Source organism: Plodia interpunctella, chromosome 23, assembly GCF_027563975.2.
Source record: "Plodia interpunctella isolate USDA-ARS_2022_Savannah chromosome 23, ilPloInte3.2, whole genome shotgun sequence".
In the NCBI taxonomy this organism is placed as follows: Eukaryota; Metazoa; Arthropoda; class Insecta; order Lepidoptera; family Pyralidae; genus Plodia; species Plodia interpunctella.
In genome coordinates, this window is record NC_071316.1 from 1115956 (window position 1) to 1130334 (window position 14379).

A 14379-nucleotide genomic window follows, 5' to 3' on the forward strand; every position below is an offset into this window, starting at 1 on the left:
CACAATCACACACGACAGGGATTCAACATTCACGGGGGGTGTGCGCCGGCGCATGACGGCTCGTCCTTGCAACCTGTAGGGTCAGTCTGACAGTCAAATGGTCAACAGTATAATTAATATGGATTTCATTTACGTTATCTAAATTGACATGGGAATATTTAGTGTGTAAGTATTTTTGGTCTTTGTCAATGTGACCCCACATACCCCACATTTCGGGATTAAAACTGCATTGAAAAGTCTACAGTTGGATTGTATTCTAATTAGGGAGTTTAATAATTATTGAAGTGACAATGTGACATGCACGATGAATTACAATGTAAAAACATACGGGAATAAATTGTCTAAATAATAGGGAAAATTGCATCAAAATCTGTTGCGTGGTTTGAAATAATAACGCCTCGATACAGACGAACGCTGTTGGCGCGGCTTTGTTTTATATTATATGTGGTGATAAAAGTTAACAATTTATCCCAAAATGTTACGTTGTTGACGTTAAAATGAGTTTTTAGTTCATTTTTAAACTTTTTTAAGCTTAATATTCAAGTCTTTTCTTGAAATTTCACACGTGTTTTTTTTTATAAAAGGAACTGTTACACAACTATGAGTTCGATTTTATAACACACAATGTTAATACATAATTCCATCAAAAGAAATAAGCAAAATAAAAAAAATCCCCTTCACAAACCCTATTCTTTTTCAAAATCCGTGACCATTTTCAGCAAGTAATTATCTGTAATGGCTGACAAGATGGCGGCACCGGAAGTGCTCCTCCAGGTGCTCGCTTCCGGTTCCCGTTGCGTCGGAAAATATTCCGGGTTAAATGAAGTTCTATTTCTTTGTTAAAAAACATCTAGGGGTTGCGTATGATCCAAAAACGTAATTCATATAATTATACTGTGTAAAAGTACAAATATTAAATTATTTAATACTCGCGGTCCGTACTGGCTTCGTTCGCACAAAACCTAAATAAATTATACACTGAATATAAAATAAAAAAATTAAAACCTAAATAAATTATACACCTTCCTCTTTAATAACTATATCTGTCAAAAAAAACTGTATCAAAATCTGTTGCGTAGTTTTAAAGATCTAAGCGTACATGAACAGATAGACAGCGGTAAGCGACTTTGTTTTATACTATTATATACTGACTGATAACGACTGATAAACTGCTGAGAAGAAATGCCGAAAGAAACTACACTCTCTGTACTCAAACTATATAGTAACAATGAATCAAACCAAATCAAATTAAAAATGATGGGTTTTCAAAGATGGAACGGTTAGTCATTAAAACATCTTCTTTATCCACAATTTTTAGATAAATTTAAAAACGTAAGTGCGTGCAAATCATTTGCGAGCAAAGGCGATCTATCAAATGGTTACTACTTAAGTCCTGTTTTAAACAGCGATAACAATTAATAGAAAAATAGAAAAATATTGCTTTCATGCTTTGCTTCTCTTCTTCTTCTCTTTTGCTTCTCTTTCTTGCAGAGAGTTAAATCCAATCAAAGCAAAAAGCTATAAACTGGTTATGGTTAAAGCTAGAAAGTCAACTCAGAATCCATACTAATTTATAGAAAGTTTATTGCACTTTCACTGCTAAACCGCTGGACCGATTTTGATGAAATTTGGTATGTATGTAGTTAAAGAACCCCGTTCAAACATAAGCTTTTCTTTTTTTTTTAAATCGACCCCATATGGCTATAATGAATAAATAAATATAAATATATGAAAGTTTGTATAAAAATCATGTATGTCTCAAACGCGCGCGTCTCTAGTGTCAATAATATTTATTTAACCTTTATTATACAACATATACGTAAAATATACAATATGGTTTTTATAATATGTAAGGATGTTGACTTTATTAGAATAAAATGTGATGCAGTTGTATAAACAAAAGCCGCAAATGTGCGCTGTTCCGTACCACTTTCTCGTAGGGAGGTGGATCGATCGTCACGCCCTCTGCCCAAATCGATACCCGGGTGTGACCGGTTTGTTTTGGTTTCATCCGGGCCTGTCATTGGTGCGTTTCGGTTGGTTATTGCAGTTGTGACGTTTCAGAAGTTAGGTTTTTTACAAGCGTTCATTTAAATCCCACTATACGTATGTTCGTGTGGAATTTTGCAGTTCAATTTTGAAGCAGATTTGTTCAACCGACTGTGCTGAAATTTTGTACAAAAATTTAGTTTGGATGACAATACATTATTATGATGAACATGATCTGATGGTGCATCCAGTAACGGCTCCCGACGAAGGAATTCCGCAACGGTTTAATGTACGGGCATGATTTGGTCACGCATTGAATGCAACAAGATCTTTCTGGCAACAATAAAAGCTTGTTAATACCTACCATTCTACCATCCTACCATATACATCATACCATCTATATATATATATATATATATATATTATAAAACTATAAGTGGGCTCTAATCTGTAGAGACTAAAGAGGGGGGGTTAGGGGGGAGCCTAAATCATGGGGATTTTTTATGGGACTAATAGAATCCAAAACATTTTTTTAGAATTTTTGTCTCTGTATGTTCACGCATCACACAAAACCTTTATAGTCGAATATGATGCAGTTTTCACAAATTGTATAGCGGATTATCTAACATAAAATGTAGTATAAGTTTCATCGCGATACTTTGCTTAGAACCCGAGATGTTGAGAATAATATGCAATAAAATGACAGATTTTATTTTCATTCTGTGTGTAAAAGGGAATATCACACAGGCGAAGCCGCGGGCAAAAGCTGTTCCTAAATTAGGCTGGTAACGTAAAACATGCATTCTCATTCTTACTGTCATACAACTTCAAGCTACAATACGTCTCTTTTCGTCCTTGTCGTCACGCCCAGTTCGCCCGGGTACGATCCGTGTCACGTGACCGGTCGATACCAGGTTCACGGCCGGGTACAACCCGGTTCATTAATAATGTAGTCCTTTATCGGGTCATGTACTCGATTTTTATTGATAACTGGTGATCTGAGATGAAATCAAATTTAAAATATTATTTGGTTTTTTTTTTCCTGAGATTGTGGTCATTTGTTATTTATATATAATTGGACATGAGATGCGCCTATCTTTTTTAGTAATTATTGTATTTTTTTACTAGTATTTTCAAAAATTTTTAATGTTTGAATAAGATTATTTTGTACCTAAAATATGACGTGTCTCGTTCTGTCAATGTCAATTTTTTGTAAAGTGCGATAGTGACAAAAAATACTTGACGAAACATACCACAGTTTAAAGTATGCGTTTTTATTAATAAGACGATTAGGCCGAAACTCTCTTTACAAAATGATTGAATTATATCTTCTTCTTTCTCCAGGTCACGGAGGAGTAAACCAACTGGGCGGTGTGTTTGTAAACGGGAGACCTTTACCTGACGTGGTCCGGCAGAGGATAGTCGAGTTAGCTCACAGCGGAGTCAGGCCCTGTGACATTAGCAGACAGCTGAGGGTGTCACACGGTTGCGTGTCTAAAATATTATCTAGGTAAGTCTTCTTTTGCATAGAAATATGTTGAATATGTATATTAAATATACTTACAGACGTTAGTTAAGTACAGTAGTGAGGTTTATTTGTGTAAATAAACTAGTACCTATTTAATTGAGTAAAATACTTATAGGTATTTACGCAAACCTCACGACAAGCTTTTATGATCATATAAATTGTGTATAATGAGGTTATTTGAAATCTTAATCCTCCTGAAAAGTTTGTTTTTTTGCTGTTATGAGAATTTACCAATGGACCGTGGATGTATCCGTGTATTATCACGAATCATTAAAATGTTGTAGATCGGTGTTAGTGTATCAACCCCGTCATGGATCGTGAACAAGATGGCGCGGTATACTAACTAGCGCTTCGAGAATATTCTTTTCATATTTCCGTATTTTTTTTATTCTCGTATAAGTCATATTACATACCTAATAATATATCGTCGTAACAATATTTTAAAACCATACACGTACTGGGTATAACATATAACAAAACCCTGACACATTATAAAAATCATTACCCCTGTCGCATACAGAAAGCTGTATGAACGCGATTAACTCAAAAACTACTGGACGAATTTTTGTACATTTTTCACCAATAGATTGTGTGATTCCTGTTCAGATGTATAATTTATTATGGTTTAATCATGCGAAGCCGGAAAATGCCTCTAGTATACATTCGAAGTGATAAGATACGGTACCTAGGGTTATTAATACCTTACACGAAGTGTTGACACTTCTAATAATGGTGCTCTTAAATAATTTTCCGTATTCGTTATAGTGAACGTGATCGATGAAAATTTTTTATAAGTATTGATGTTAACTTGAAACTTCGCATATCAGATCCACATTTAACAATATGATTTTTCCATAAATGTATATTAAAAGTAGTGTATTGTATGTGTAGTAGTAGTGATTTCACACCAACAGCCAATACAAAAAGTGAATATTTGATTCGAATTCACTTTTGTTTATATGACATTTTTATACAAGTTATATATTTTCGAAGAAATTTCTACATAGTCTATAACATAGACAAGTCAAAATTAGACAAATGTATGTGTGTGTCGTCACGGTGGCTGGGTGTCGGCGCGTGCGCACCATCTGCAAACAATACATATCATTTTCTTTGTTCTCATTCGACAAATAAGGAAACCGGAGACAGATTCTCTCAATTTATTTCTGTATTGCTATTACTATGTCAGTTTTAAGTTAAAATTTGGACTGTGTGTGTACTACATACACTACACTACTACACTACACTACACTCGTTGAATGATAAGTCGTTTCTATTGAGATAAAAGGATACTTTCTTGTTTGGAGCTCTCAGATGAAAACATCGGAGCGCTTTCCCTATAGCTCTTTGATTCTTATACTAAAGAAGTCAAAAATCTGTCACTAGTTAATAAATTTATAAACTAGTTGTTGCGAAGTTTGTTGCGCCGCTTCACCTGCGCTTTGGAAGTCGGCAGTAGACTTGGTTTAAGTAATTTTTTTACGTCAATAATTGATGTAAGTACTTCTACGTCCATCCTACTATTAAAACCTCATTTCCACTGTTTTCTTCCTTAAAGCATCAGTACCCAAGATCAACTTACCTTCTCAACATCGCCTGGTCTTCTATTGTCACGCATATCATCCTTGACGATATCAAGCCAGCAATTCTTGGGTTATTCCCTTCCGCCAGGACCACGCTCAAGCGGCATACCCAGATATTAGTTAATTAATTGCATTAATTGAATAATTTTTCTGTTTGCATATGAAGTTATAATTTCCAGACTTCTCTACTTAATCGGTGCTGGCAATATTGATTAACTGTTCCATTTAACTGTGTTTCTCGTGCAGGACGATTATTGGAGAAAATGGATATTTTTTATTTATATACTTAACACAATCCAAAATTCACACAAGTAGGTCTACGACTCGTATCGCGTGTGCTCGTCTGAGTGTCAGCCTCATTCGCTCCGTCACGGTTCTCGAGCCTGCGCGTGCGCACATCTCCCGCACAATACTTACGTCGATGTCATATTCTTTTGTTCTCCTTTGTCTATCTTCATAATTAGCGTCGTTACACAAATTGTAATATTTACGACAAATGTAACATTGTAGTTAGCTTTTTACTTTAGAATGATTACAAACAATATTTCAGCTGCTATTTCTAATTCAAATTCAAATTCAAATCATTTATTCAGAAATTAGACCTTCACAGGCACTTTTTCTCGTCAATATTTATAGTTATTTCTCACAAGCTACAAACTACTGGCTTTCTCTCAAATTCGAATTATTTTACTTATTTACGTTTATATATATAGGTAGTAATATCTCAAAAGCTACAAACTACGGACTCATATGATAATTGCTTTATCGTCTCTCTCTCTTCCTCTCATCTGAGCTGACCCCGGCTGTATTCTTGGCTATGATGCTTTAGCACGGTGTGACGCGAAATTTTACTTTGCTGTGGTTGTCCTATATACAAGTTTATATTTTAAAAATGGTAAGCCCTTCTGGCATGATAGGGACCAACACTGTTTAAATGAGTTTCTTTCGGCATCCTGATGGCCTTTCCGAAATGCTAGTAGTTTGTATGATTTAATTTGGAATATAACGTGAAAAGTGCCTGTGAAAGCCTCATTCCTGAATAAATGATTTGATTTTGATATTATCTTAATATAATATATAAAATAATATTAAAAATACTAAATTAAAATGCTTAAGAGTGAGTAAAGCCGTTATTAAAATTGAGCGTAAAATTTGTAGCTATTTTCTTTTTGCCTACGACACAAAGAGTTTGCCAGAAAGGGATTGCTTAAAATTTTGTATCTTTTATGAACATTTAGGTATTGGGACGGCAGATATTGCATTATGGAAATTAAGTCTTTATAACAACGCAAACAGGTCTTGTTTTCAGTGTAATCATTTTAACGCTTGTTATTAGTAATCATTGCAGTTAAAATATAAGTTCCTTTTTTATCCATTGGTGTCAGATTATAATTATGTCGCCTAAGGTAGTTGGAGTGTTAGTTACACTATAACATATAGTATTAATAGCAACATTAGTTACAATAGACTGCGTTACATTACACAAGTCTGCAGTTAAGTTGTGGTTAACTTAACGGCGAGATAACTCCGGTTAAACGCTGCGGACCGCAAATTAGATGTTCAGCTTAAGTAATGAGTAGCTTTAACGTTTGTTTACTTAGTTAATGGTAAATCGTGCGTGTGATATTCGAAATTTTGTCGGTACACTTATTTTAAAACTAGATGTTGCCCGGGGCTTCGCTCCGATCGGAATTTCGAGATAAAATATAGCCTATAGCAATCTTGGATAATGTACCTCACTAATGGTGAAAGAAATTTTGAAATCGGTTCGGTAGTTTCGGAGATTACCCGCCTCAAACATACAAACTCGCAAACGCTTACCTCTTCATAATAATAGTATAGATTAGGCCCCGATAACATCCTTGCTTGGAACAGGAAGAATATCTAAATGTTTTTATTTAAAAGTAATATGTTGAAAAGCGGAATATGTGTCGTTTAAGCGTTTCATCGTCAGCGTAGCTCGTCGTATTATACGATGGAAATCATAGCCAGGTTCCAATCTTCCATTCTTCGTCATAGTCGTATTCCTCATGGCTGAGAGTCGTAGTTATTACGTGGAATGAAACACACAACAACTTCCTTGGCATTATTAATGGAGTGGTTTGCCATTGCCTTCTCCACAATTTCACACACAAGTTAATAAGAATCAACCAGTGTGCAGGTTTCCTCACGATGTTTTCATTCACCGGAAGCAAGTGGTGGTCGATGAAAACTTTCGATCCACAGGCGGGCGTCTTAACCATTACACCACCACCGCTTAATCTTCCATTAGATTATAATATATTACAGTAACAAATCACCACCATTTATAAATAACAGTCAGGAAATCGTCAAAAAAGATGACAGATTTAAAACATTCGAACAAATACTCAAATTATATCAATTCAAAACATTAGTCCAATGATCTGATAGCAATGAGAGACGAACAAGACTATCATTTCAGTATGCGACAAACACAGCGGGCTCCGACGTCGCCTATTGTCTGTTTTAAATTGAAATGCTGACCTCTAGTGATGGGAAACGTAATTGGGATTGCGGGGATTCGTTGAAATTTGAATGGTGTATTTTGATTGGTTTTCTTTTAATACGCAAATGTTGGTATTCACTGTGGTCAAATTAATCGGACTTGTTGAAGACATAAGGTGAAGAAGAATGGGAATAATGTTTATTGTACTTTTGAAGGCATTGCCTTTGCGAATCTTTTGACAAATTTATATTCAAATAAAATTAATCATCTCGATACAAATTTTCTTCAAAATTACCAATATATACGCAAACAGTAGTTAAAACAATCATCACATAAACATCTTTACAAATATTCGCTAATATTGAAGAATAGACTACCACCCTTGTTAAATTTATGCATCGATAATATAAAATAAAGTATGATCAAAGTCGATTCATATTGTCTATCTTCGTGCAAAATAAGGTGCTTTTATGTCGTATGCGAATATGTAAAACAAAGAAAATAACATAAAATCATAACTTTCCACTATCATAAAAATGTTATAAGGAAGCCATTTGTGAAAGTTAGGTTATAAAACAAAATGGCGTACTATTTCCCAATTTTCCTTATTACATACGAAAGAAAATGTTGCGTAGTTAAATGGGAATGTTGTAGAACTGGTTACATAAGTTTCCAAACAGGTGTTGACCAATGTATGAATAACTTTATTGGTTTAACGAACACGGAGTTCAGGATTAATAAAACATTTTAGTTTCGTATGCCTTTAGTTTTATTTCATAGATTTAGCATAATAACATCTTTGCAATCCAAATTTACGTAATCTGATAGTTATGTTACGATATCTTGATATACACATAATTGAACCTCAAAGCATTTAGACTTATTTCCCATTAATTTTGGGTATTTTCGTCGCTTAATTGCCCAAGGTATACATGAGTTTTCAACACGAAAAATTAATCGGGATTTCCCGAATTTCCTCGGGATTTTCCCACCCAACGCGTCCCTAATCCCCGGGGATGGCTGGACACTCTAGTAGCTTTTACCTTTCAATTTATTTGCAGCTCGGATGTATTTTGTTTTGAGTATTGAATTGTTCGTTTACCCGACTGTTGTAAAGAATGGTTGTGTTTTGTGAGGAATTGCGTGTTATTTTAGAACGGGGAATTGCAGAAATGGTTTTTTGAATATGTTTTACTGTAATAAGTTTAGGTTTAAAGACATTTTATTCTCATGACAACTTAAATTAATATTTACAATATTAGATATTCGTTCGATGTTCCTAAAAGTTTCACAGTAAAGTATTTAACTTACGATCGTATATAAATAATAAAACCTGATGTAGTAGTCCTGACCTTTAAAGGTATGTTTTTTATATTATGTTTTAAAGATTTAGGGGCTGTGATGCCGCAAAACCCAGTGATGTTAAAGTTAAGATTTGGAGATTTGCTATGATTTTACAAACCGCCACCATACTTGATTGGGAATGGAATTGTTGCCTATCAGCTGCCTGTCTCTTAGTAGGCTCATACGACATCCATGGGTAGATATGTAGGGGTCTTATTTTAGGGCGGCACACACACTACCTACAGCCCTATACAACCCATTGTTTTTCTTTAATTAATTTACTAAATAATCTGTTGACCGAAAGTTTCTGATAACGCTGAATGAAAACAAACACACAAAGATCCACAGTATGATGAGCGGCGGAAGTGAGTCGGTCGTTACGCTTTCTGCGCGCGCGCATACATACAGACAGAAAAACGGACTAATTATTATACGGACAGGATTGAACTACTTTCATTTGTGTTGGTCGTTTTATTAGTTGAGATTATACTTAGATTAATGGGTAATCAAGAACGTTACAATACTAGTGGCGTTCCCTGGCTTCGTACCCGTGGGAATACTGACATAAAATGTACTAACGTGACTCAGATTTAATGTGGCTTCCTAATGATTAAAGAAATTTGGAAATTGGTAGAATTACCAAAGGGACTCGATGGTTGAGTCGTTTTACCCATAAAATTAAAATATTTAACCCCCGACGCAAAATGAGGAGTGTTAAGTATAAGTTTGACGTTTGGTAAGTGTGCCTGTCTGTCTGTGTACGTAGCACCGTAGCTCATCAACGGGTCAACCGATTTGGATGCCGATTTTTATTTATTTATTTGATAGCTAAAGTTTATGCAGTGGTTCTTAGATATGTTTGATCAAAATCGGTTTAGCCGTTCAAAAGTTGTAGCGAAATTTATATTGAAAGTCGAAGGATTTTTAATTTGCCAAATAAATACAAGTTTGTATGATGAGTTTACTTTTCATTTAAATAGAATTTGGACCAACTTTTTGTTAAGCCGTTGCCTTCTCCATATCACACTGACAATCCACAACTACTTAGAGTGCTAGGTTCATTGGTTTGGGATATTTTCCCTTCACTGAAACCAAGTACTCGAGCTTCATTTACCAAATCTGTCACACAATAAGTAGGTAGGTACTTTTGTTACAGCGTCTATCGCCAAAAGCCGATAATCCAATTTAACTCCCAATTGATGCGATAGGGAGCGTTATCTGATCACCAATATGTTCAGTCACGAATTGCCGTGAAGTTCGGAGCGGATTATAGCCATAAAGTTTGTAACATCGATTTTAGAGCAACATTTTGTTTTAGATTTTAATTTTAATGTATTATTTTCTCCTTTTCCACTGAAGAACAAAAGGTATGATCATATAACATTATTTTATTTGAAATAAAATGTTTAAAAATTCAAGAGAAGATAATATTGTTTATGTCTATCCAATAAAGCTACTAATATTATAAAAGCGAAAGTTTGTGAAGATATATGTTTGTTACTCTATCACGCAAAATCTAGTGGACGGATTGTTATGAAATTTGGTACACGGGTAGAATATAACCTAAAATAATACATAAGGTACATTTATCCCGAGTCGTCGAGTGGATTATTGCTTTAAATGCCTATATTCTGGCATTGACTGTACCGGAGTGAACATGGTGATCATATTTTTTTTTATTAAAGGCCAGTAAATTATCTCCAAAAAATTTCTTAATTTACAATATAATACAATACAAAAAATCTTAAATTATTAAAATTATTAAATCTTAATTTTAAAAATGTTAGACTGGAAACTGGAAAATCTATTACTAGTGCTCATATAGTGCAAACATGCACTGTACCACCTACAAAACAAGTAACAATTTTCAATTAACTTTATCCCGTTTGTATGCGCGTATTGTTTCGAAAATAAAATCTTTGCCATTTGAATATTGAATTCTAATGCGGAGACAAAAAGAATTAAAATGCATTGTGTTTGGACCCCTCAGTATATTACAATAACGTTGGCAATATCCCAAAGGACTGAGTGACATGGGCACCCTCGAATAGTACAACTGAGTAGAAAAGTAACTTTGTGTTTACGATTCCTCTGTGACACATACATTGAAAATAAAACAAAAAAAATAGTAGAATAAAGTCTAAAATGAGATGGATATAATTTGGCAGAATATGGCTAAAAAAAAAGTAACAAATCGATTAACGTCAGAAAGGAAATGTGGAGAAGATTAATATGCTGCGCTGATTCAACATAAAGTGGTATAAGGTTAGTCAGATGACACGTTACGCACCACTGCTTGGGCAAAGTTTGTCAATTTATTTGTTGAAATCATTCTAACTGAACAACCTTTTTTCTGCGATCGATGTATTCATTTAAACAAACTATGTTTACATGAAAATTTTTGTTATTGATCTTTGTATAAAAAGAAAATATTTTTTTGTTCACTTTTCTACGCGCCAGTACCCACTACACTAGCACTTAGGGTGTGATCACACTTGTAATTGACTTATCTGGATCGAGATCGTATGAGTGTGGTTCAAATCCAGTTGGATGTTTTTACAGAATTAATCCAATAATTGTTGGTTTTAAGTGCATAATTTGATGAGTGTAATGCCTTTTAGTTGGTAAGTAGTCGGTAATTCTTGCTTAAATAATTAAATATAGAGTTTTACAGACACAAGTATATAGTATATACATACAAACATTTTTTTTTAATTTACAAAAATGGTGTATTCTCACTAGTTCCATCGGAAAATAGTTCCATGGAACTAGTGAGAATTTTTTTTTCTCAGTAGTTCCATTGACTTTGAAGAATCAATGGAACTGAAATACTGAGAAAAAAAATGAGAAAACTAGTGAGAATACACCACAAAAATAAACCAATTTAGTCTATTACGCTGGCAATAACCTTATATTAACTATGTAAAAGGATCGATGTTAAGTTTTCTAGTAGTACTTATAAAATACATTTGTTTGCGACGAGTTAAATAAAAAAAAAGACACATATGTCCTGTCCTGGTAGACTATTAAAATCCTTCGCTAACCATGTTAAAATAAACGATTTTTTTTTCTAAATGTCACAACGCCCTATCGCGCATGTTCTCTGTAATGAAACATGCTTATTTCTGAAGTGTTAACGCAAAACAATCCATTATTTGGGCTTCTTCCCCCTCCCAAGGGCATAGACCGGCTACATTGTGAACTTGTGTGCGCGATTGTACTTCTTTTGTTGTTTATTGTATTATCTAAATATTTTTTTTTAGTGGCTACTGTTCTTAGTAGAAAAAAGTAACTAAAGAACATATATGTTTTTAAGTAAATCTCAAAATACTTTTAACTGATTAATTAATTTTATAATGTAACCAGAATTTCATGAAAATTATCAAATTACACTTTTTTCCAATATCTCTCTCATCCATGCATTCCCGATGTAATTTTCGGCTGTGATGTCAAAGCTCAACAATATGAAATCTAGTTCAGCGTTTTTTACAATCGCGTAGGTACGCACAAATCATTTTCCAATAACCACAAATCTCGCCAAAAACACGGACGACCGTCGAAAGAACAGTCGTACGTCACACATAAATCTTTGTAAAGGGGTAGGGTGACCAGGTCATAATGCTGTCCTATTATTTTATTGCTTTGAATTTAATTTTGGAATGTAATGTCATGCCCCATGGGAAAGGGGTCGTGTAGGTCGCTTTACGACTGAGCGGGGAGTGGGCTGATGAACCAATATGCTGAGATTTCGTTTCGGTTGCGAATTGATTTTCATTATTCAATTGGCGATATTCCTTTTTTGTTCGAGTAATTTCAAAGCTGTCAGTGTTTATTGTTTCGCGATAAATACCAGTGATACGAGTTGGATTTGTAAACGTTCGGCAATTTGTGTTAAAGTGAATAAAAATATTTTTTTTTTCACACAATAACAAAAACAAGATACAATTTTGAACAAGACAATTAGAAATATGTTAATATAACTATATATTATAATAGTTTAATTATGGTTTATTTTAATTTTGATTTAATTTTTGAAAATGTATCAAATCGATGAGACAGACAGACATAAGGGATTCCTATTACCTGTTGAGTAATTTGAGCCCTATTTAGGGGTGGAACCCTTAAAGTTAGACCAAATAAATATAAAAAAACTAAAGACTTATCTGTCACATAAATAGATAGGTTTACCAATATCCAGTTCCAGACTACTGTTTGGGTAAAAGTGGGCAAAACTCTGGTTACATCTAGATTGTTAAACCATCTTCTTCTAATTCGTGGTCAACCTATCAGGCTATGCCTCTGGCTATTTTAACCCAGCTTTCGTCCTATCAACCCCCAACGCAAAAAGAGGGGTGTTAGAAGCTTGACCGCTATGTGTCTGTCTGTGTACGTGGCACCGTTGCTCATCAACGAGCGAACCGATTTGAATGTGGTTTCTTTTATTTGATAGCTAATTATTATGCGGTGATTCTTAGATATGTTTGATCAAAATCGCTTAAGCCGTTCAAAAGTTCAAGCGACAAGACTCAAGAATATTGAAAGTCGGGAGGATTTTTAATTTGTCTAAATAAACTCGTTGTTTCAGGTATTACGAAACGGGTAGCTTCAAAGCCGGCGTCATAGGGGGCTCCAAGCCGAAGGTGGCGACACCCCCTGTGGTGGACGCCATTGCGGCATACAAGCGCGAGAACCCGACGATGTTCGCGTGGGAGATCAGGGACAGGCTGCTCAGCGAGGGGATCTGCAGCCAGGACAATGTGCCTTCAGTTTCCAGTATTAATAGGTGAGTTACGAATTCCATAGGGCATTTTTTGACGATGTCCTTGCATCATAAGTACTCAAATTTCTTCGAGGAAGTTATTGTTTCTAGAAAAATAAAGAACATTACCATTTTGATTTTAAACTTTCGCGCTTTGAACCAATCTAAATATCTATATTGACGATCACGACCTGCGACCATGGCGACTGCAAGAAAATTGAAACGTCAGCTTAAATAAACAAAGACTTGTGCTAAGCCCCATTAATATACTCGTAATATATGTAGTTAACACTGAAGTTCCGGTGGAGGAAAACATCGTGAGGAAACCTGCACACTGGTTGATTATTAACTTGTGTGTGAAATGGAGAAGGCAATGGCAAACCACTCCATTACTAATGCCAAGAAAGTTGTTGTGTGTGTTTAATTCCACGTAATGACCACGACCCTCAGCCATGAGGAATACGAGTATGAAGAAGTTTACACTATTATTATCTTTGCGAATTGCCAATCAGCTCTCAGATCTATCCCTGATGCCGTCTCGGGAGTGCAAAGGATGATATCCTAACTAATATTATAATTTGTTTGTTGCCTCTTCACGCTCTATCTACTCAACCAATCTTCATGAAATTTTGATACATGTAGTTTGAAGTATGGAGAAGGACATAGAGTACCTTTTATCCTGGAAAATCAACGCCGCGGACAAAAGCTA

At 34.8% G+C, this 14379-nt stretch overlaps 1 protein-coding gene across 5 annotated transcripts in view; it reads left to right on the forward strand.

The window, feature by feature from the left end:
- sv (shaven) overlaps positions 1-14379 on the forward strand; it is a 105816-nt gene that overhangs the window by 64476 nt on the left and 26961 nt on the right. For all 5 annotated transcript variants that reach the window (XM_053763125.1, XM_064436774.1, XM_053763123.1 and 2 more), the window contains 2 exons: positions 3334-3499; positions 13497-13694. In XM_053763125.1, the coding sequence (XP_053619100.1) occupies positions 3334-3499; positions 13497-13694 (364 nt within the window). The remainder of the gene's footprint in view (positions 1-3333; positions 3500-13496; positions 13695-14379) is intronic.